The sequence below is a fragment of the Thunnus albacares genome, chromosome 9, assembly GCF_914725855.1.
Source record: "Thunnus albacares chromosome 9, fThuAlb1.1, whole genome shotgun sequence".
Lineage (NCBI taxonomy): Eukaryota > Metazoa > Chordata > Actinopteri > Scombriformes > Scombridae > Thunnus > Thunnus albacares.
The window spans coordinates 24,305,026-24,327,475 of NC_058114.1; the positions used below are offsets into that span (position 1 = coordinate 24,305,026).

General features: G+C 41.9%; 1 protein-coding gene across 7 annotated transcripts in view; it reads left to right on the plus strand.

The window, feature by feature from the left end:
• Positions 1-22,450, plus strand: part of ncanb (neurocan b) — a 182,137-nt gene that overhangs the window by 50,860 nt on the left and 108,827 nt on the right. For 6 of the 7 annotated variants that reach the window (XM_044362515.1, XM_044362520.1, XM_044362521.1 and 3 more), the window contains exon 3: positions 13,575-13,657. In XM_044362515.1, the coding sequence (XP_044218450.1) occupies positions 13,585-13,657 (73 nt within the window). In that variant the 5' untranslated portion in view covers positions 13,575-13,584. Of the gene's footprint in view, positions 1-13,411; positions 13,480-13,574; positions 13,658-22,450 lie in introns of those variants that run through there. The other variant, XM_044362518.1, reaches the window with a different exon arrangement.

Here is a 22,450-nt window from a genome sequence, read left to right on the forward strand (position 1 = left end):
CAGCTGTGCACTCCTCTGTGGGACCTGTGTGTATGTGTGTGTTCATGTGGTGTGAAGTCTTATTGGGAAAACAGTGACGCTGTTGACTCAACAAGAAACAGCATTTCTGAGTGAATTGGTTTAGCTCTGCGACACTGAAATCATTCTCATTTAGTCAGCTCACAGAGTAAAAATTCTCCACTTCTTCTCTTCAGCAGGGCAAAATATAATAAATGTGATCAAATTTACAGGCTGCTAACACTGTTCTCCACTGTAAAGCAGTTAATTTGCTTCCAATAAAGCAGTAGTAGAAACTAAATCACTTTATTACTTTATATTCAGGGCTGGAGCGCCTTAAATTTTTTTTTTCCTTGACTTTTCTTCTGAAGGTGGGTTCAGTGGAGATGAATAATCACTTTATGGCTGGCTCTAATTTTCCCTGGTCAAGTGTTAGGCTGCAGGTACTAATCTGTTTCATTACATTAACTCAGGTGATAAGGCCACTTGGGTAATTGTAAGTGTGTAGCGCTCTAGCGACAGCCTTAAACTTTGCCCAAAACTCTTAATGTGCTGCATGGAATATTTCAAAAACAATATAGGTATGTAAGGTAGTTTATATTTATAACTCTTCATGCAGTGGGACGCCCCTACAGATTTTTACAAGGACAACCACAAGGACGTGTTGTGAGCAACTGCCTGTTGTGAAAAAGAAATACAAAGGCCATATAATATATCGGAGGACTTTTTATGTGTGCATGTTGCAGTGGAAGCATCCGGGTTCCGAGGGCTGTCAATTAGGAACACGATAGAGCTGAGCTGATCAAAGGCCTGCCTGATGTAGTCTGGCCTCTTTGTTCCTGTCTCAAGAGATGGGGGAAGAAGGGGGGGCAGGAGGGGGGGTGGATATCGATGCTCCGCTACATCTGGTTCACACTCGAAGGGCTTCTCATCACTGCCAATACACACACATACTGTATATTTGTCCAGATCAGAAAGCAAACACAAATTGAATGCGCACGGCTGCACACAAACACGTGCGCGCATTTACTGACACGTATGTACTGTCTCGCTCAGCTAAATATGAGAATGCCCAGTGATTCGTCACATCACACATCCATCACAGCTGCACGTGTGTGTGTGTGTGTGTATGTGTTTGTGTTTGCAGGTGCTCAAAAAGCTTCAAACTGTGTAAAACTGATATCCTCACCCTCAGTGAGACCTGCCAAGCCAGGAAGATGATCGCCATGCTTGAGATTGATTCTGAGTTTTGTCGCTAATTATTTTATGCCGCCGTTTGAACTGTCTGTTCAAATCCAATTATCAGGGAGTGTGTGTAGCTTACAAGATTGGGGCGGCGACGAGGGGAGGGAGGATTGGGAGGGATGAGACAGAGATAATAGTTGCAAGGAAACACACTGTCTGGCTGGGAGATATGAGGAATTTCATTGAGGAAAAACCTTTATACAAGATGCTTGGAAACACTTGTTTACTTTGAACAGGGGCTATGGGTTTTTTTTGCCTTTCTAGTCACCAGATAAAGGCACAAACTTAAAAGTATCCTCACTCATGAGACAAAGTTAGAAGAAGCCTCTGGAAATCTCCATCGTGGATTACAAACTAGAGTGATGACAGGGTGTAATTTTAAAAAACGTAAACTTTGCAGCAGGGAGCAAAGCACGTAGCTTGTTTTAAATTGATCCCTCTGGTAGCAGGCTGACTGACTCATAATGACATCGCAAAAACAGCCTAAAACTAACAATCAAGTGCACCTCAAATGAAACTACGCCCCTCTGTGAAATGTCAATTTGTGTTGGCTGTCTCGTCTTGATTTATGGAGCTTGTGCGCGGTGTAGGTGGCCCGCTGCATGCTCAGTATCTCTCTCCACCACTCTCCCACACACATGCCTTCAAATTAGTTGTCACGCCTGGACATAGCGAGCTGCTGGGCCCCAGCAGGTAGCCCATATTCTCAGACAGATAGGGCCAGAGCAGGCACCAGATAAATAAGTAAATAAACCTTGGCCTTAGGCAGGTCTCATCAATTCTGATTCTCCCAAATGAGTGTGCCTGAGAATCGATATACCAAGGGGATCCCAGTCTGTCTCCATCTCAGACCAGGGAATCGTGCTCGGACTGAGCTTAGCAATAAAGCTGGAAATAGCCAGGCTGCACCATCAAACCCCTCTCCCGTCTCTCTCGCTCTCTATCCCACTCCCCCTTCCTCGATCTCTCGTGTTATCTTCTTTTTCACAAAGGTGCCCTAACTGTCATTCCTCTCCTCTGCATCTCCCATAGCTGCTCTCCCATCAGCATCTCACACCTTCCTCACCCTCCTTATTTACACTTCAACAACACTCTCTCTTTTGTTGCTCCTGACGGGAGACTGGAAACATCTGCAGACTTTCATGACTCATTAGCCATTCTAAGAGTGATTATTTAATAAGTACAGAGCACACTAAAGCTACTGTCACTATCAGCACGCTGCTTTCTATTCACCCTCCCTTTTTCCCGCGGCATTTCTTTTCTTAGTGCTTTGCGCATTTGATTTCCTCCTCTTTCATTCTCACACTTCGATTCTTTTTTTCCCACACGGTTATCACAGTGCAGTCTTTCTCCTTCACACTGTTTCTTTCTCACTCTCCCGTCTCCTCTGTCAAAATCAGGTTTTCTTTTCTCCGGCCATGGTTCGCTCCCAATTCCAATTTCTGCTCAATTTATTCAGCGTACTTTGATGCTCCTCATCTTGTCTCTCTCTCTCATCAGTTTTTAAAACCTCCTTCTCTGACAATTTTCTCTCCGAACTCCAATGTCTTCCTATGCCATTCCCTTATATCCACAATCTGGTACATTTGGTCAAAGTTGATCCATTGCCAATGTCTAATCACTAATCTCAGTCACTCCTCTCTCGCTTGATTTGCCTGTCAATACCTCTACCTGTTAAGCCGCTCTCCTTACTTCTTCTCTGCCTCCTTGGCTTCATTTATAGGCTGAGATTACCTCCATTCTACCTTTCCACCACTAAAATCCTTTGGTCACATCTCACTGCACATTCTCCCCATGATTCACTCATTTATTCTATGTATAATAGGATAAAGTCAATATGAATTGTTCAGTAGAGATTATAGATTAAAAAACAAGCAGAGGTAGAATCACAATGTACTTCTTACTGCAGATATTATCATCTCAGATAATTGAAAGTGAATCTCTTTTTTTGTAAAATGTAATGTAACATCTGCTGAGCATTCACATTGTCTATTTAAATATCGATTAATCTTCTCATTTGTTGCAGACCTTCAGTATTAAGAGAATGTGTTTTATAAAGCACAATAAAAAGTTTTAATTAGATGAATATCAAGTATGATATTATAACTATTTTCATTCAGCATTCACAGACACTGCTCATTAATTTTTCAGGAATGCCGGGTGTACTCTCAGACACACATTCTTACATATCATCTTTTAGCGTTCACTGTCTTCACTTGTCTGCCTTTATTTGAATTTAGCACATAATTGGTTTAACCAAATATGAGTTTTAGGGATGGCAAGTGTCAGTGAGTCAGTCCAGTTTGTCATTTAATTTGTTGTTTATAACCAAATACCAGCAAAACTAATGGCATTCCCATCAGCCTCAGCTGTACTCGTTGTGTCAGGCTAATTAGTAAATAGCTAATTAGCAAGATGCTGAACTAAGATGGTGAACATGGTAAATATTATACCTGCTAAATGTCAATATATTAGTATTGTTATTGTGAGAATGTCAGCATGCTAACATTAGCATTCTTAGTGTTGTTTCTAGCCTTTTGCAGGTCACTGTCTTCATTTTTCTGTCTCTATTTGAATTTTGCATACATTTGTTTTAAAGGTTCAATGTGTAAGAACTGGCCACCTGATCCAAACAAATAGGGGGCAGCATTTCATCCCCAGCCACTCCCCCCACCCTTCCCCCCAAATGCATCACCCCACCACAATTGTCACTCACTGAATATAATGTAAAGCTTACTCTTTACAGGGTATTACAGTTACAGTGTAATGTGTAATTGCTTCCATTTTGCAACACAGTAATCCAATAAAGACCCAATCGGATATATTTCAATATCGATCCAGCTCACCACGATGTGCTACAATGCAAATGGCTCATGCCAGCTCTCACATAGATGGTGCAACCCAGTGCAGTTCGTTGGATCAGCTGACATGACAAGCTGATGTCTCCCCAGCCAGCATCTGCAGCAGGTGACAGCTGCTCCAACAACATAGGTGCAACTTTCCAAACAGGCGTTATTTGGATAAACTGACCACATATTGGGAATCTACATGGTTACTTTCTTTCCTGAAAAAATATTGAAACTTAATAAAGTGACTTATTAACAGTCCTACATCGAAAATTTCAACAGCATTCAGCCTGGTTCCACCATCACTGCCAGTGCTGCTACTTCTTCCTCTCTTGGACTGAGGGCAGACTGGACGGTACAGTGATTCACTATCGCTCTTGAGGTACAAAGTGGTATTACGAGACAGTACAGGCTGGGGCCGGAGATAGCTGGTTAGCATGCTAACCTCAGTAGATATCTCTGCAACACAATACATATAGGTTTTTGACATAATGTCAAAACCGTTATTTCTTAACTTTGGAATATTGTAAACTAAAATTCTGGCCAATTCTTATGCATCCAACCTTTAACCAGACATGATTTTTTTAACCACAACTTCCCTTCTGACATTGTGTCAGCCTGGGAGCCAGAGTGTTTGGCTGTTTACTGTCAGTCAGCCAGTAGCTATTATACTCAAGGTAACAGGACACAGTCCAGTCTGGCACCTTCTTAGGTGGCCACAGCAGAGGATGGGACTCAGCACACACATACAGTACCAGTCAAAAGTTTGGACACACTTTCCCATTAAAGGAAATGGGAAAGTGTATCCAAACTTTTGAATGGTACTGTATATCCTGTCCTCACGAACATGATACAAACCCACCATCTGTCTGTCTGCATCCTGGTGACTTGATGATTTGTTTGTATGTGTGTGTGTGTGTGTGTGTGTGTGTGGCTATGTGTCTCAGATGGATGCCTGTATCTGGCAGTCACTGACTGTGATTCTGATGAGATGCAGACTGATTTAACTGCCCATCAAAGCAGCAGATTACCCCCGCCACTGGGCTCTGTGTGTGTGTGTGTGTGTGTGTGTGCGTTTGGTATGACTTAAGTCACTTTCAGGGACATACACCAGACTTCAGACCAGTTGATTGGGGACGGCTTGTACAATTGGGGACAAAAGCCGTGTTCCCAATTGGTGAAATGCTGATTTTTGGATCAGTGGTTGAGGTTAGGCTTAGGTTAAAGGATGACTTTACCTGCGTTCCCCCCATACACACACACACACAGTTTGCTGACAGTGTCTTCCTGACATACTCGCTTGCTGTATGTACGAAAAAAATTGTCCAGATATACTATAAGCGATGTTGCAGCGTTGAGTCTGGGTGTCTGAGATGTTTAAAAATGCACCGGACGGAGCGGAGGGACAGCTGCTGAGTGCCGGGAGCTCTGGAAGAGAGAGCCGGGAGTAGAGCTGGCACCTGGGACAAATAACACCCGCGAGTCACACCGGATTCTGCTCTGATCCGGAGCCGTTCACTGGCGGGAGGAGATTTTAATTTTTAACTTTGAGCAGCAGTAACAGTGAGTGCTCCGTCTGTGTGTGTCTGTTAGCACATTTAGCAAAGCAGCAGCAACAGCGAGTGCTCAGTCTGTCTCTGTGGCTACTGGCTAGGCAGGCTAGGGGGTGTTATATCGGTTTATATATGGCAACGTCATCATGCAAAAACTCACGTCAGGTCACATAGGAAAAAGTGTTTAGAGGGGCTTAGGACAATGGCATTTTGCAGATTTGAATACATATTTGACATTGCTGGGAAGCTACAGAATGATATAAAAACCTCAACAACAAAAAAGGAACCACCCTTTAAATAAGGGTAAGGATTAGGATTAGGTCTCCAGGAAATGAATGTAAGTCTATGTCAATACCCCAAAAGTGACTTAAGTAAACCTAGGTCTATGTGTGTGTGTGTGTGTGTGTGTGTGTGTGTGTGTGTGTGTGTGTGTGTGTGTGTGTGTGTGTGTGTGTGTGTGTGTGTGTGTGTGTGTGTGTGTGTGTGTGTTAAGGACAAAGAGGCCACAGACACATATGCCTCCCAGTGTGTAGTCTGTTTGTGAGATGATTTAATGAGCAATATAAAAGAAGATTGGAAGGAATTTGGAACTTGAAGAGCTGAGATATTGGACAGGAGAGGAAAAAGACACACAGCTAAACATGCACACACACACACACACACACACACACACTGACTGGGTGTCATATGGGGGTATTTTTGACTACATATCTCTGTAATTTGCCACATACTATCAATCTCACTCGTTTTCAACCTTCCTCTCCCTCCCTCCTTCCCTCCCTCCCCCTCATCTCCCGGGCTGGTTGTCCACATCCTCGGGAAAATACAGGAGATTAGATGAGTTCCCTAAACGACAAGCAGCTCTCATCCCTCTGTTAATTAGTCTGGACTCTCCATGTGGCTGGATGGCATGAAGAGGGGGGTTGGAGGAGTGCAAAAAGGGAGGGAATGTATCGGGAAAGAGGATTGATTATTCGTCGTTTTTAGCTCAGGCAGTATATATTCCTATGGTGAGTCTTATAGGCAGTAATAGGTGTTACATTTCTGACCTTTTTTGACTTATTATGGACATTGGAAACAACATGTCCAATGTCAATACATATCAAAATTTGGCAAATGTATTCAAATTGCAATTAACTTTATTCCACCATTGTGTGATACATCAGACAAAACCTTCAGTAACTTAATCTCACTCTGCTTGAAATCTTTAGTTTAACAGCTGAATTTTGTAAAACAATAACACATGATCACCTCATCATGATAGGTACCACTGAAAGACAAAAACGTATCTCTTAACCCTACTCTCACGTCCTAAAAACTATATGAGTACACGGCCACAGGTCACGAGCCAGATTCATGTCACAACTTATGATACTACTCACACAGTGCGATCTTCACCTGCTGATCTATAAACCGCCTCTGTATTAATTTTGACGAGGGATCTGGGGCTGGGTCTGATACCGTGAGTTTACTGACTGGCTATCAGGCCTTTGCCCTAGAATGATTCAGTGTCCCTTGCACCGCTGACTTTGATTAACCGAGGAGTCTTTACGGCCTGCAGTCAACCACGAGGATTTACTGTATCCCATACATTTCCAGATCCTGCCAACAGACAAAAACAGAGAGACACAGTAAGGCAGAGAGAGAGAGAGAGTGGAAACACAGAGATGTATGGGCTGGAGTGGAGCGAGACAGAAAAGAAACAGAACAGAGAAGACACTCTGTCACAAAAGTGTGAAAGAAGGAAAATATGTCCCGCTCCTGTAATAAACTGATAACATCCTCCTACCACAGCTATGTACAGCTGTATACAAAAATATGTTTGAGCCTGTGTGTATGGTGGTAGGTGGGCTTAGAAGGATGTGGTTGTAGCTGGTCAGTTAAGGACAGGATCCATCGCTCTGACTGGAGGAACCTAACTACATTAATACAGAGATAAAAGAAGGTGTCTTTACAATATATTGTTTTCATGCTTTAGCTGTGTGTCTTTATGTGTACGTTCTACAATATGTGTGAAAAATATTGATTAAGAAACAACCACGACAGAGATAGTGCCAATATATCTTAGAGTTGTCACGTCCCCTGTAATTATATTAGTCCAGCTTTAACACCGGTGGGTGTCTTAGATTTGACAATATTTAGTCACAGTCTCTGTTGACTGTCTATCATTTTATTTCAATGTATATGATTTTTACAGTATTGTAATTAAACTCCCACGTTGCAGTTAGTTTTTTTCTCAGACACATCCTGTTTTGCTTGATTCAGAAAGGGCAACAGCTTCATTTATTTAGTGTGAAATAAAATCATGAAAATAAGTCACTGAATCAATTAGTTGGTCTAAAGAAAATCACTTAACAAAGTTGGAGAAACAAAAATGCCAAACATTCGCTTGTTCAAGCTTAGAAAACGACAATTGATGGCCTTGATTGACTGGGAACTTGTAATGGCATTTTTCATACATTCAGTACTTCTATAGATTAAACAATTAATTGACAAATCAAAAAAATAATTGATCAGTTGCAGCCTTTATATGTATATCCAAAAATACCACCCACATAAACATATGTGTAGACATAGACGGTCTTTTGTCCGCAAGAACTTTGAAGGTACTTACTACTCTGCCTTTTTTAAACTCTTGTGTACAGGGTGTCGAAACTATTTTTTCCTTGTACCCTCGGCTGAAGCCACATTTATATTCTAGGCGAAGACAAGCAGGCGGCCAAGGGGACCTTGATGTGCCCAGAACAAGTTTAATATTTGCCACCGTATAAAGTAGCTTTGCAGCTCGGCAAATGAGAAGTCTCAGACATTTGAAAATTGCCTGGCCACTCTTCCTCCACGTAAAAAGCTTTCTGTCACCTCATTTTTCAGAGGAATCTTTCTCTCTATCCATCCCTCTCTCTCTACCCCTTTTTTTACCTCGCTCCTTCCTTCCTTCGTTTTTCTTCTCTCAATAGAGTATCTTCCTCTTTCTCCCTATCATTTCCCTTCTCTCTCTAACCGTCCCTCGCTCTTGCCCCTTTCTTATTCACATCTACTGTAGGATGAGCTCGCCTTTTCTGGACAAAGACAGCGATGTAATATGTTTCACGGAAAGAAAGAGTGTGATACTCCTTAACAGGGTGTCTGGCTGTTGGCTGCTGGACAGTAGGTGGGTACATCACATGAATAAGGGAGACCTGGGTGGCTTTCAGCTGTAAGTAATAGGTTTCTATATAATTCTGGGCAGCCCTGAAGCTTTTCTCCCCACTCTGTTCCATCAGGGTGCTCAGCAATATCACCCCTACTTTGTGTGGTGGAGCCTGGTCAGCATTGTGTGGTGCACACTCTCTTCCTTTCCTTTTTGGACCATCATGTTTATTTGAAAAGTGACAGCAGAAAAGAATCTAAATACACACTCTCATGACGCTGCAAGCACTTCTTAGAAGCCTGTAATGCACTATGTGTGGGTTCGGGTATGTGCAGACTGTGCAGTGCAGTGATACACTTCATTTTAATTGACAGCACTTTTCAGCTCTCTAGCGATAACGCTGGAACAAGCACAGTCTCAATTTTGCTTTTATTCCCTCTTCTTTCCCCCCTTTCATCCCTCCATACCTCTTTGCACAACTCCTGATTAACTGCACCTTTTCATGTGAGCACGAGTTGCTAATCTGTATTTGTGTGGTGCCTTTCAAAATAGCAATTACAAAGCGCCTTACACTGAATAAAAATGCATCAATAGCAATATAATACAAAAAAAGCAATAATAATAACACAATGGTATTAAAATAAAAACAAAATACCGCACAATAAGAAGGAAAATCAATCTACAAAAAGCATTCAAGTGTGTCTAGAGTTGAGATGAATGCACAGATGTATGCACTAATGAGTTTATATCCTGCGCATGCATGCATGTGTGTGCTCAACACTCACACAAGCATCTGTCCATGTCATTCACACTCTAAGCACACAGGTACATTTGCATTCCCATAGGTATTTTGTACACTGCATATTCAATTTCCATAATATGGCAGACTTCATTATAATGCAGAGCTGTTGCAACTTCTCCTCCCTCATAACCTGCGTCTTCTTCTTCAGCCTCTCAGGCAGTGAGGAAAATGTTATTGCTTCAGCGTACACTAGGTGTGTGTGTGTGTGCAGGTGTGTGTGTGTGTGTGTGTGATGGAATGAAACTATCTCTGGCTTGCGTTATGTGCTTAAGCCCGTATGGTTGGGTCTGAATCTGATGGCAATTTCTTGTTTTTGGGAGGCCTGCCATTTTCCCTCACACTGGTCTACCGGCTCCCGTTCCCTTCCAAGCGTATACGTACAGCGCAGGCCTAGCAAAGCATCAGGGGAAATTTATGGCTGCTTAAGATTCAAGTTCCCCGTCATCCACTCAGGCTTGGCATTTGAGTGGGGCTGAAATAAGCTTGGCTTTTCTCCGTACCTCTCTTTCTGTCTCTCTGTCTCTCACTATCTGTCTTTTTCGCACACTCTATGCCGTACTTCCTCTTCTTTTTACTCCCCTTTTCCTCTCAACTTACCCCCACCTGTTTCTCTCCATCTTTCTTCCACTTAGCACCTCTTGTCTTTACCTTTCTTCCCTATGTCTCTAATGTTTTGGAGAACCTGGTGTCCTGCTGTTCCACCTCATCCAGGTTCCATAAGGTGTAATATAGCCACTTGCTGAATCCATTGTTTTCATTTAGGTGCTTTCATAACTCCTGGGCAACAAAAGAAAACCGCCCAAGGATGATGCATGCTACATAAAACAGGTGCAAACACAGAACTGAACCCCCCGTTTGTGCAGAAAATGTCAACCACCAAAGCCATTTATGTATGACACAATGTGACAAGTCGCCTGCTAAAACCTTGGTAATATCCTCCTGGAAGGAAAACAGCCTTTTGTCACTCGAAGGGCAGCCTCATTTTTCACCCTAAGGAACTTTTACACAGACATTGTGATGGGACTAACTCCCCCTTGAGAAACCAGCGCTATTGTGTGTATGAATACGTGTGCTGCAGAAACAACAGCAGTGTGCTGTGATGGAGTGACAGACAGGTCGTCTGAGTGATTAATGAGCCTTCTTAATAATGCAGCATGGTAAGGAAAAGAGTGATTGAAAAGAAAAGAAAAGAACACTTGAGAAAAAGACACAAAAAGAGACTTCTGTATGTCACGGATACATATAGTGGCAGATGTAGATTGGTAAGTAAATTTATCCAAATATAGATAAACAGAATAAGGTAGAAAATGAGATTAAGAAGAGATGACAGATGTGTTGGACCTGTCATGCTCCATAAAAGACTGATTTGGACCCTGTAAAGGTCTTTGAGAACAGGAAACAAAATGCATCAGCTCGGCTCTGTATATTTCTTGAGTGTCTGTCTGTCTTTTTGTCCGCCTGTCTCTTTGTAACCGTCTAGCAGTCTGTCCAGTACGGTGTCTTTGACAGGCTGGATAGGGAACAGTGCACCCGCCTGACATCTTGAGATCTGGCTGGATCTCTCCGGCTGGTATTACACACACAGCAGGAGCGGTTATACTGACTTTGAGTAGGAGATCATTCAGCGTAGGTCGGGGGGAGTTAGTTTGTCAAACAGCACTAAAGGGTAGAAGACAATGAAAATTCCTTAAGTTGAGTTAAGCCTCTGTAACATAAAACTCTATGTATCCTAATAATGCAGCGCAGATGCATTGTACATCCTCCAACATGTTGCAAACTCTGGGCAGGGCATTGTATCTGCAGCTGAATTTAGACTCTATGTGGGTGTGTAATGTCAGGTCTGACCGGAGAGAGTTGATGTTTTGAAAGAACACCCGCAGCATGTTGCCTGTCCCATGCCAGCTTGAGCACACACACACACACACACACTTTATCCTAGAATTCTGCACAAATCCTGCAATATTGTGGAGACGCAGTGGAGAGATAACCTTGCATTGCAATAAGAAAAGGGTAAAGGAAAGCACAATATTGGCAACACAGAGGCCAAAGCCTTAAAATGAGCCACCGCTGTGCTCCTGGAAGACGCAAAGGAGAGAGGATGGGTGAAATGGGGTGTGGTAAGAAAAAAAGAAAGAAGAAGAAAAGGTTATTCTGCCGTTGCCCTTTGTGGGCTACAGTAAATGCCTAAATGTAAAATGTAAGGGGAGGCAAAAGAAAGCACCAGGAAAAGAGAAGGAGAAATCAATAGCGAGAGTAAGTGTGCTAGAGAGATGATGAGTGGAGAAAATAAAAGGGAGAAATATAATGGCTTGGTCACAGTAAACAGCTCTGACCCTGGGAGCACACATGAGTAGCTGCTATTGATCAACTGGACAGAGGAAAGAGAGAAGTAAGTGTAAGTGTGTTACCAAAGCAAGTAATGCAGATTCAACCAGCATGAAACCAAACTGCAATTGACTCAGTATTTCATGCAAAGTAAAGTGTTTTGCTGTCATATATATATATATATATATATATATATACAGTATATGAACTTTCTTAACACCTCTGACATCAGTTGTTGTCCTTAGTAAAAACCAAAACAGCATTATGACTTTTTTATGACAAGTTTCCAATAAATATATGAGGGTTTTTTTTACACTGAGGACATTTTGGCCAAAAAAATAAATAAATCATGATTTACTCTGAGATAGTCGCTTCAGAATGTACTTTTTTATGCTCCACATCGTCACTTTTCTTTAAGTATTAAACTGAAACTAAGCCAGCATGTGTGAGACTACAACAAAATTCCCCAGTTACAAAAAAAAAAAAAATGCGTCTGTCCAAATAAACCTATGCAGACATACCATAAATGTCTCCTGTCAACCTGCCTCTCAAATAGATATTTTTTCTGCGTTTAATGTGACAGCATCTACGTCGCTTTGATATTTTTCTGCTCTGGCAGAGTTTTCTACACGCCGTATGCAACACCCAGAGGTGCATCATGTTAGATTTGGCTCTAGTGCTCTTATCTGGCTGTTGCTATTGTTGAAACGCATCAGTATCTCTCCCTGTTGTGAATAGTGCTGTGCAAAAAAAGAAAAAAAAATTCTCTTGTTTTCCTGCACACAGCTGAGTTGATATTGTCTGTTAATCCCACACCACATATATACAAACAAGCTTGTATTTACACTGTAAAGTACGCTGCAGATAAAGTTTTTCTATCAGAGATTTAAGTCTCATATTTTGATTCCGAAGGCATTGTTTTATATCAACACTGAGAAATCTAACCTTTACAATAACAGTATTATAGTCAAGAGCAATAAGTTCATTCTTTAGGTGCATGATGGCTCGTGTTCAGTGCTATTGGCTCCATGTTAGTGTAATTTTCAGTCTGAAGACATGCAAGCCAGGTGGTTTTGGAGAGCATGGGCATAAATTGAGCATCTGCCTCTGTGAAACACCCTGGGTAAATTGCCAGTCTACCATATTCAGCCTGGTCTTTTTCTGTCTTCTCCCCCAGAGCATGCTGGGATATGTTTAACCACTCTGCAGTAGGTATAAACCAGCAAAGAAAACAGTTGGATGAGGCTTTTAAATTTGGTTAAGGACAAGTGCTCTTAGCAAAAAATGGGAAAAATACTTGTCTCTGACGTGTTAAGATAATGCCATATTCTCTTTTAATAATACTTGAGAGGGATGAAACACAATGGTCACATCAAGTCAAGTTTATTTGTACAGCTCTTAAAAGCACTTAATCACAGTTAGTCTCGAACAGCTTCAGAAGACTTCAGCGCCCATGTTATATATCAGTAAATTTCGATGAAGAATGAACTGACAGCCCTCTATCCCGAGGCCCTTGAAAAACGGTTACCAGCAAAAGTCCTGTGAAAAGCAGATACCACCAGTGATTCATCCAAGGCTACGGTACAGATCAAAAGAACCTAACAAAAGCAACGTGTTGATTTCACTTTCCTCTGTGTGCTCACATTTCCTCCTTCCCTCTTCATCTCTGTCTCCAGGTGCAGCAGGATGCAGGGCGTACTTCCTGTGTGTGGACTGCAGCCCCTGCTGGCCCTCCTTCTGCTTCAAACTGTGGGCTGCGGTGAGTCCTCATTAAACTGTAGGAAGTCACATGACTTTCAGTATATACTGTACATGACTCCAGATAATCACATGCACAGACACAACTGACTCCAAACCTTTCACCAGTATCTCATTTTTTAACCAAAGCGCGTGTGAATACAGAATACATCTCTTTTCATTTAATTTCATCCCAAGTTTCCAGCGATTACCTCAAATTTAACTGTTTAATGATTCATAGTTATCATTAATAGGAGTAAAAATGAAACATTAATCAGTATTTAAATCCTAAATTGTACGTTTTATCTGCAACTTGTCCTGAAAATCAGGATGTGAAACTCCTGTAATCAAAATACAACCGTCTATAAGTCAACACTCCTCCTCCTTCAGTGCGCAGGATGTGACAAATGATGTCCCCAGTCAGTTAAACTGGGATGAATGTCTGCTTAAAACCTGGGTTGTACAGCATAGAGGGAAGCACTGGGAGTGGATGGGAGGCAGAGTGATGTGTGATAAAGGTAATCAAGCATGTCCTTCCAATCAAAGATAAGTAAAACCCACATCACCTCCCGGGAGCCAAACAACACGCAGTCACCCCCCTCTACTCTGAGCCTTCCAGTAGAGAAACGCTGTTCTGACGACAAAGAAAACATTGATACAGTATCCTCTAAAAAAACATATTCAAACTATTTTATTGGTGCAGAATACTTAAAGTCTCAAGTATCCATTTGTATGATCTGTATGTTCTTAAACTCATGTGTTTTTATCACAATATTGCCACTTCTGCAAAATCTCCTCACGTCTGCCTTTGTCTTGTTCGCCAGTCTTGTTCGCCAAATTGTGGAGAACAAATGAGCATTCATGAATGAGTGAACGTGAGAGTAGCAACCCATGAGGGAGTGATCACAATTTAGGGTTGGTAGCTCACAGTGGCAATCTGTAATGCCATGAGAATAATTTGTTAGATCTTTTCAGCTACACTGACATTTTCTTTGTCTTTCACTCCATCTATTCCTTCTCTATTTCTCTCTGTGACAGTGTTAATATCTTTGAACATTTGGCAGACCTTCACAGCTTAGCTTAGCTACCAGCCCAGCGATTCCACTCATTTCATCTGCTCATAATTACCCCAACAGCACTTCCAAGAAGAGGCAGAAAGATGATGTAAAGATGAAAAACAAATCCGAGATCTCCAAAGCTCACATTCATCCTCTCAGAGAGAGGGAAACGATTTTGATATTTTGTTAAATCTCCCAGCTATTTATTTCTAATATAAATTTGCTGAGCTCATTAAAATTCGCTTTGATTTAGTTGAAAATAGTGGAGTTTAGAATCTTAATCCCCTCATTATGTGTCAGCAAGTTATCCAAACTCTTGAGAGAGACTTGACATTTTGCATTTGTTTGCATATCTAGTTTTTTAAACCCCTCATTTTGCAGAGAAAGGGACAGTTTTGATTAGGAAACATGTAGCAGGGTTTATGGAAAGAATTTGATCTGCATATCTGATCTGGTTGCTCAACTGATCCTCCATCTATTTGCCTGTTTTTATCTGTTTATTCCAGAGAGGAGAAAGTATGCATTCACATCCCTGAGTCCTTCTTTGCCCTCACTATACTGCCCTTGTACTCCCTGCTGTGTATCTGTGTGTGTATGCCCGTGTTTGTGCGTATGTAGGACAGACTGCACGCCCCCTCAGTGGCCTCCCTGACCGTCTGCTCCTCACTTCGCTGTATTGTTTCTGTCTTCTGTGGAGGTAAAAAAAAAATCAACAGACCTGGCACTGAGGCCTTTCTGTGACTGAGGGCTCAGATTCCTGGGTAGAGACATGATGAAAATACAGCCAAGTCCTCTGTCTTTTCTCTACGTGTGTATATGTATGTGTGGAAACCCTCAGGTTACATCTGCCAGGTAGTTTCTGCAGCCAACTTGCCAAGCAGCCCCCCCCCCCACAAACACACACACCTCTAAGGAGCCTGATAACACACTCACATGTGCCTTTCAGAGTGTATATGTCATGCAAATAGACACTTCTTGCCTCGGACTCTAAGGATTTTAGTTTTTGAGAGCATTAACGTCTCCCGTCCCTGCACTCTCTCTCTCTTCCATCCCTCTTTTTGTGCTTTTTTTTCAGCTGAGTGACTCTGGAAATAGTCAATGGGAGGTAGAGGGCTACAGGGAGGGTTGGCACTAAAGCTCACCCCTTGACACTTTGCTTGACAGCCCAGAGATTGGAAAGAGGGTGGGATGTGGGGGAGGAGGACAGATTAGGAGTGAGCTTTTTGCACATGTGTGTGCGGTGACGATAGTGTGAGCACGCCTGCACTTTTGTACAACCGCTCCTGTTTGCGTGTGTGTGTGTGTGTGTACGTGCGTTTATGAATTTAAGATGTTGGCTGCATGCCACACGAGATAAATGTATCATTATGCTTCAGAAGGTGCAAAATTAGTCACGGCAGCAGCCTCGGGGGAGTTCCTGTGAAGCCTGACATGGCCTGGTAGCAGTCAGCTAACACGGGAGGAACGCCGCAGTGAGATGGTTTATCAGCGAGAGAGGAGGAGCAACAAGAGGAGGCAGTCTGGGTCACAAAAGGTTTGAAGGATGATTAGAGCATACAGTAAGTGTGGGGTAGAGGGAAAGTGTGAAAAGGAACACATCTGAAAAACAAATGAAAAAAGGAAGGAAGGAAAAAGTAACATGAGAAGGGTGTGAGGGGCGGAATAGGTGGGAAAAGAGTAATAATAAATAAAGCTGGATTGAGAAAAGAGAAAACAGAGAAAGATGAGAAAAGACAGGAAAGTATGGAGAGGAGACATCATGAAGAGGAGGGGGAGGAGTACAATAAAGGAAGGAAGGAGGAGGCAAGAAGGATGTTTTGGGCGAGAACATAACATGCGAGAGAAAATGTCAGCATGGAGACATCATTTCCAAACCCTGCGTGATGTCCGCCTGGCAGACCTGCTGTGCCTAGACAGGCAACATGAATGTGCGCACACACACACACACACACACACACACACACACACACACACACATACACACACACACACACACACACACACACACACACACACAGGAAACTTTCTGTCTGTCTTGGCATGGCTTGCATGTAGACTTGAACGTGTGTGACTTTGTCTTTATTTGCATGTCTGTGTGTACGTGTTTCTTTGCGTATTTCAGTCTGCGTGTGCTTCCTGTAGGGGAAAGGCGGCTGCACTGCAGTGAAACACAGACCAGTGATCAAACACAGTAGAAAAAAGAAGAGGAAACCAGTCTCCCCTCATTCAATTTACATTATACAGTACATAGCCTCAGATCTGCTCTTTGAAGAGGCCACCCCCAAAGCGCATGGTTAAATGTGTGTGTGTGTGGGGGTGTGTGGGGGTGTGTGTGCATGTGTTTTCTGCCCTGATCAGAAGATCTTTCCCCCTTTTTTCCATTTGTGGTACCTCTGTTGCCATGGTTATTATTTTTGGGCTTGGTCGGGGCAGTCTCAGCATATTTCTCTCTCTCTCGCTAAACGTTAACGTCTCAGTGTTTAAGAGCAGCCACTACTCTGTTCATGTTATTTTCTCACTGTCGTCTTTTTTCCATTTGTCTTCATACGTCCTCCAAGGTCTTGTTAAAAGGATGCATTTCTCTACAAACAAAACAATAAAGACAGCGAGCAGTTTTGTCAGACCATCAGCACGCACAAAAACAAACCCACACTTGAAGCCGCTGTTTTTAAGATGTTTTATTCATATCGGAAGATAAAAATGATTCAGCTTCTTTCCACTTGTTCTAAAAAAAGTTTCACTTAAGTTTTTTGTTTTTTTTTTACTGATAGCATTTCTACAGGAACTTGATTTTACCTTTGATGATAAAATAAGATCAACTTACTTTTATAATGAAGCTGTAACTTCCCAGAAAGAAGTATGTAATTTCATACTAATTATAGTGAAAATGGTGAAAGTGTACACTTAATACATTTCCATTTAATTCCAGTTAACTGCCAGTGTAACCTACTCTAGAGAGTCTTTTAGTTGGTGCACAGCAGGTCGGCTGAACATGCAAAAAAGTGTCTGCAGGCAAGTATAGAATTCAATATACATAGTATGGTAAGGGAGTAAGCTTTCCAATAATAAATTCATTAAAATAAATAAATAATAAATAAATTAATGAATATTTTCTTGGATTTAAATGTTACTACTCTTTCAAGTTGCTCCGGAAATCAAAAAGTGCTGAACTCAACTCAATGAACTAAACTCAAACATCCGTCTGAGAGCTAAGGCGACGCCATAAACGCTGATGATTCGAATCATCACTCGATCCGTCACTTTGTCCGTCATTGTACACAGAGTAACACAGAATAACAAAACAACAGACTACACTTTTACAAGCTTAGTGTTGTCTAACTACAAACCTAATTGTAATGGAAATAGAGGGCAGTGTGACCGAGGGAAGAGTGATTCCCTCATTACTGTTTTCTGCTCCAACACTTTGAACTCCGTTGCTGAATGTTAGTGGAGTTGGCTAAACTACTTTTGAACCAGGCACTGGCACCGCTGACTCTATTGACCTCCAATGTGATCAACACTTTGGCTGACAGCGCTGTCAGCAGCCATGCAAGCAGATTCAGTGGTGCACTAGGACTTTGTTACTGAAATATGACCAGAACACATACTTTTTATTTCTTTGACTGTGTGGAAATCTGGTCTTTTTACATCACAGATGATGAGAAAAGACACTAAAATATGTCTGTAACAGTGAGTCGCTGCTCTACAGGTGCGCTGGACTGTAACTGCTCAGCAGCCATGTATATTATATATAAATAGGTAGAAAAACAAGTTGAGTGGACTACTCCAAAAATTCAAATGATTGGCCTTAACTGGCAACTCAATGTCAATTTAGAAAATTCGGATTCAGGTACAGTCCTACCCAGAACTCTGTCTCTATTTTCTCTATGATTAGCACCAAATTACATACTTCTTTCCAGGAGCATTTTTGGGAAAAATTACAGACCCACAAAATAAAGTGTTTCCATTAAGTCAATTTAAAACTCTTTTCCTACACCTCCCTCACGCATTAAAACACATCCATCATGCTCCAGATTCAAACCCCGACTCCAAGAATTATAAAAACCCATTTGACTCGAGCCTGCTGCAGTCCAGTTATTTGTGTCGCATCAGCTGTCATTTTTTAACACAGTGATCAACTAATAGCAGCAAGCCTCTGTCAGACAGCTCATCTGTCATGATTTATGACCTACACACACTTCTGCAGGACACACAGGCAGCAAGAGTGAAGTGGTGATGACAGGAGAGGATGCACTCGATCTGTCTCTTGACTGGCAGTCTGACTGGTTTGATGTAGGGAAGTTGAAGACACAGGAGCCTTTGTCGTCGGAAAGCCCGTCGCAGGCACCACGGAAGAAAGGAAAGAAAAAGAAAGATAGAAGAAAGACAGAAAGAAAGAAAACAAGGAAAGATGTTCGCAATTGTATTCCTATTACAGTGAAAATGCCATTACCGCCCTGTGTGCAGCTCGGTGCCAGGCACATAAAGGCTTACCGTCTGTGTTTAATAATTCTAGAGCACCTCTAAAGCGAAGACAGATGGGCCAATGGTGACGATCACGTAGCTGCCACTGTGAACCAGCAGAGAGAAAATAAGAAAATCTGACTTCTATCTGCAAGCTGTTGGAAGTAGAGCTTCTCGGAGGAGGCGCAAGGTGTGTCCTCTCACAGCCTGCCCCTCTCACAGACAAGCGAAGACAAGGGACGAGGTCAATGAAAGATCATCTGTTAACATTTAGCAAAGTCCACCATACTGACGTGTTGTATAATGGATGAGTTTTCCAAGCATATGTGTGTCTTTTTCAGCATTTTCCTGCCTTGTATTGGCATTCAGATTCAATATTTCCTCTCCTTGTCATAACCCAACAGCCAGGTGAGCGTTAGTTAGAAAAAGGGTGACAAAGAGCAATATAAAACACAGAAAGATGGAAAAGAAAGAAAACAAAAGGTAGTCTTTTGGGGGATATGCCTGTGATAACATTTCCATCTAAATGCAGATTTGATATAAGAATGGCAACAGGGGCCCTTGCTAGTTTACATTCATTACCACGGAGGAAGAGAGCAGTGTTTTTTTTTTTTTTTTGTTTTTTTTTTTCATTTTCACCTGGTCTCCTTCACAATGTAATTTAGGCTTTTCAAGAGGGGATCCGCAATTAATTTCATTTGATTTATTTGTGCAAATTGGAGCACCAGCCGGGAAACAAGATAGAATGAAGTGGACAGAAGGAGTGTTAGGGGAGGGAGAACGTGAATGAGATTGTGATTGCAAAGCTTGGTTGGCGTCATTTGTAGCACTGTCTTGCGATCGGCAACATAAGTAGCATAATTTTACCCAAAAGGTGCTTATATGTGTAGAACCTGGCAAAAAAACTGGCAAGCAGATTAAACATAATTGATGCCTTTTAGCCGAAGAATAAATTTGCCTGTTTTCATTTCTAGCAAGCACTCTGCAAGGTGGTTCAGAAATTGCAGTTCGATTGTCTTCTGGGACTATACTTTACTCTGTGTGTGTGTGTGTGTGTGTGTGTGTGTGTGTGTGTGTGTGTGTGTGTGTGTGTGTGTGTGTGTGTGTGTGTGTTTGAAGGGGAGGGGCACACGTGTGAGTGTGTGGTAAACAAAGATGAGTGTCACATACTTGGGGGATAAAGCAAAGAGAGTGACAGCAGGGAGTTGAATCTGATAACCTCTTGTCAAAGATTCGTGTTCTTTGAGTGTGTGCGTGCGCGCGTGTGTGTGAATGTGTCACTATGTCAGTCACATTACTCCAATTTCCCCATTAACTCACACCTCCAGCTTTTTCCACTTCCAGTTTTTGTTCAATGTGTGTTGCTAGAGTCGATTATGTCTGTTCATCTTTTCCGTTGCATCTGTTTTCCCTCTGTCAGTGTGAGAGAGAAAAGTACACTGCTGCTGTGATCAGGTAAAACAAATTTAAAAGTGCATCAATTTTCCTCTACAGCTACTCCCATCATAGAGCACATTACTGTGTTGGCCATGTGGACCACAAACTGTATTCATAGTGCCAGTTTGTGGCAATGTTATGTAACTCAAAGAAAATGTCATTTTAACCTATTATCACTAAAGTAATTGGAGTTCCTTTGTTAATAAATTGAATTATTCAAATCCAGTGAGATATTGGAAAAATTGCATTGACTTTGACAAAATTTCAAAATTAAAAAAAAAAAAAAATCGCAACAAATAATGATTTTTGCAAAGGATAGTAGATACTTTGAGCAGTTAACAGATACGCTATGATGAACATAGATTTTTTTTTTCTTCTTCACAAGAAAACAAGACTTAAGGCTTGTCTATACACGACACTCATCTCACAGTACAGATATCAATATAGCTGCCTTCCAGCATGTTGCGGCTCTTCGCTGTTTCAGTGTCCACTAGAAAAGAACTAGAAGCACGTCGTCCCCAGCAGCCGCGACAGAGCTGGAATGTGATGCAGCCGTTTGCTGTTGACACTGAGAGTTAGAGTCTGTGAGGCTGTACTTAGGGACAGCCACGCTTTAAGCTAATCACTCATTTCAGCATAATAACATTGACACAGTGAAAAAGGCTAACATGCTGGTGTGTTTAAGCAGGTATCATTTTTTGCGTGTTCTCGATCTTAGTTTAGTGTGTTAGCATGCTAACATTTGCTGATTAGCACAAAAAGCACAGGACACAAAGTACAGCTGAGGGGAACATGAATGTTTGCCAAATTTCATGATAATCCATTTAATAGTTTTGAAACGTTTCACTTGAAACCACAAATGTCAATGTCATCGTTGCGCTCGAGGAAAGTCAGAGAGTCCCCAGAGTCTGTAAGGTTGATCCTCTGGGAACCATAAATGTCTGTCCAAGATTTCATGGCAATCCAACCAATCGTTGCTGAGATATTTCATTTTGGGCCAAAGTATTGGATCAACTGACCGTCCGACCCATTATTAGCAACCCACAATGCTTTGCTTATTTATTCCTCACCTCTCCTCTTTTCTCCTCTTACCCCGCGCTTCCTTTGAAAGCCCCATGCATTGTGTTTCACATGTCACCTCACTCAACGGGCTGAACTCCTCTCGAGTGCGAAATGAGAGGCCATTTCTGAGCATAAATCCCATTTGATGCTGCCGTGCAGAGCAACATAGATCAGGTGGTGAGGGAGTTAGACAAGTAGCGCTTGTCTAAGACGATGTCACTGGGAGAAGCGGAGAAGTGGGTATTTATGTGTGTTTATGCGTCTGTGGGGAGGGGAAAATGTGATGGGAGGGCTGATGTTAAGCTATCAGGGAAGAGGCACTCAGCCTCTTAGTTTGAGCAACTGCAACAGCATAACGGCTGCAGGAATGAGCAATGACAGCTATTCACACGTCTGCTATTTGTGTGTGCTCAAAGGCACATTAGCCATCCAGCAAGGAATGAAAAATGGTGGCTTCAAAGCTGTGTGTGTGTGTAGGTGTGTGTTTATGTGTGTGTGGAGAGCTTGCATTCAGTGTTCCATGAATAGCAAATGAGAGATGAGACGTTTTCACTTGTGGATGCATAGCAGGGCATGCTTGTGCACACACACATATACCCCATGCAAAGTCAATGGCAATCAAAGATGAGGTAAAGTTGAGTCTTAGTCATGAATGATGTGAAAACTGATGTGAATTTTATCTGCAGGACTAACACAAAAATCTAATTCTGAAAATAAAACAAGAACTCTGTATCATATACGTCCTATATATTGTACATATAGACTGAAGATGAAAGAAAAATATACGATTTTCA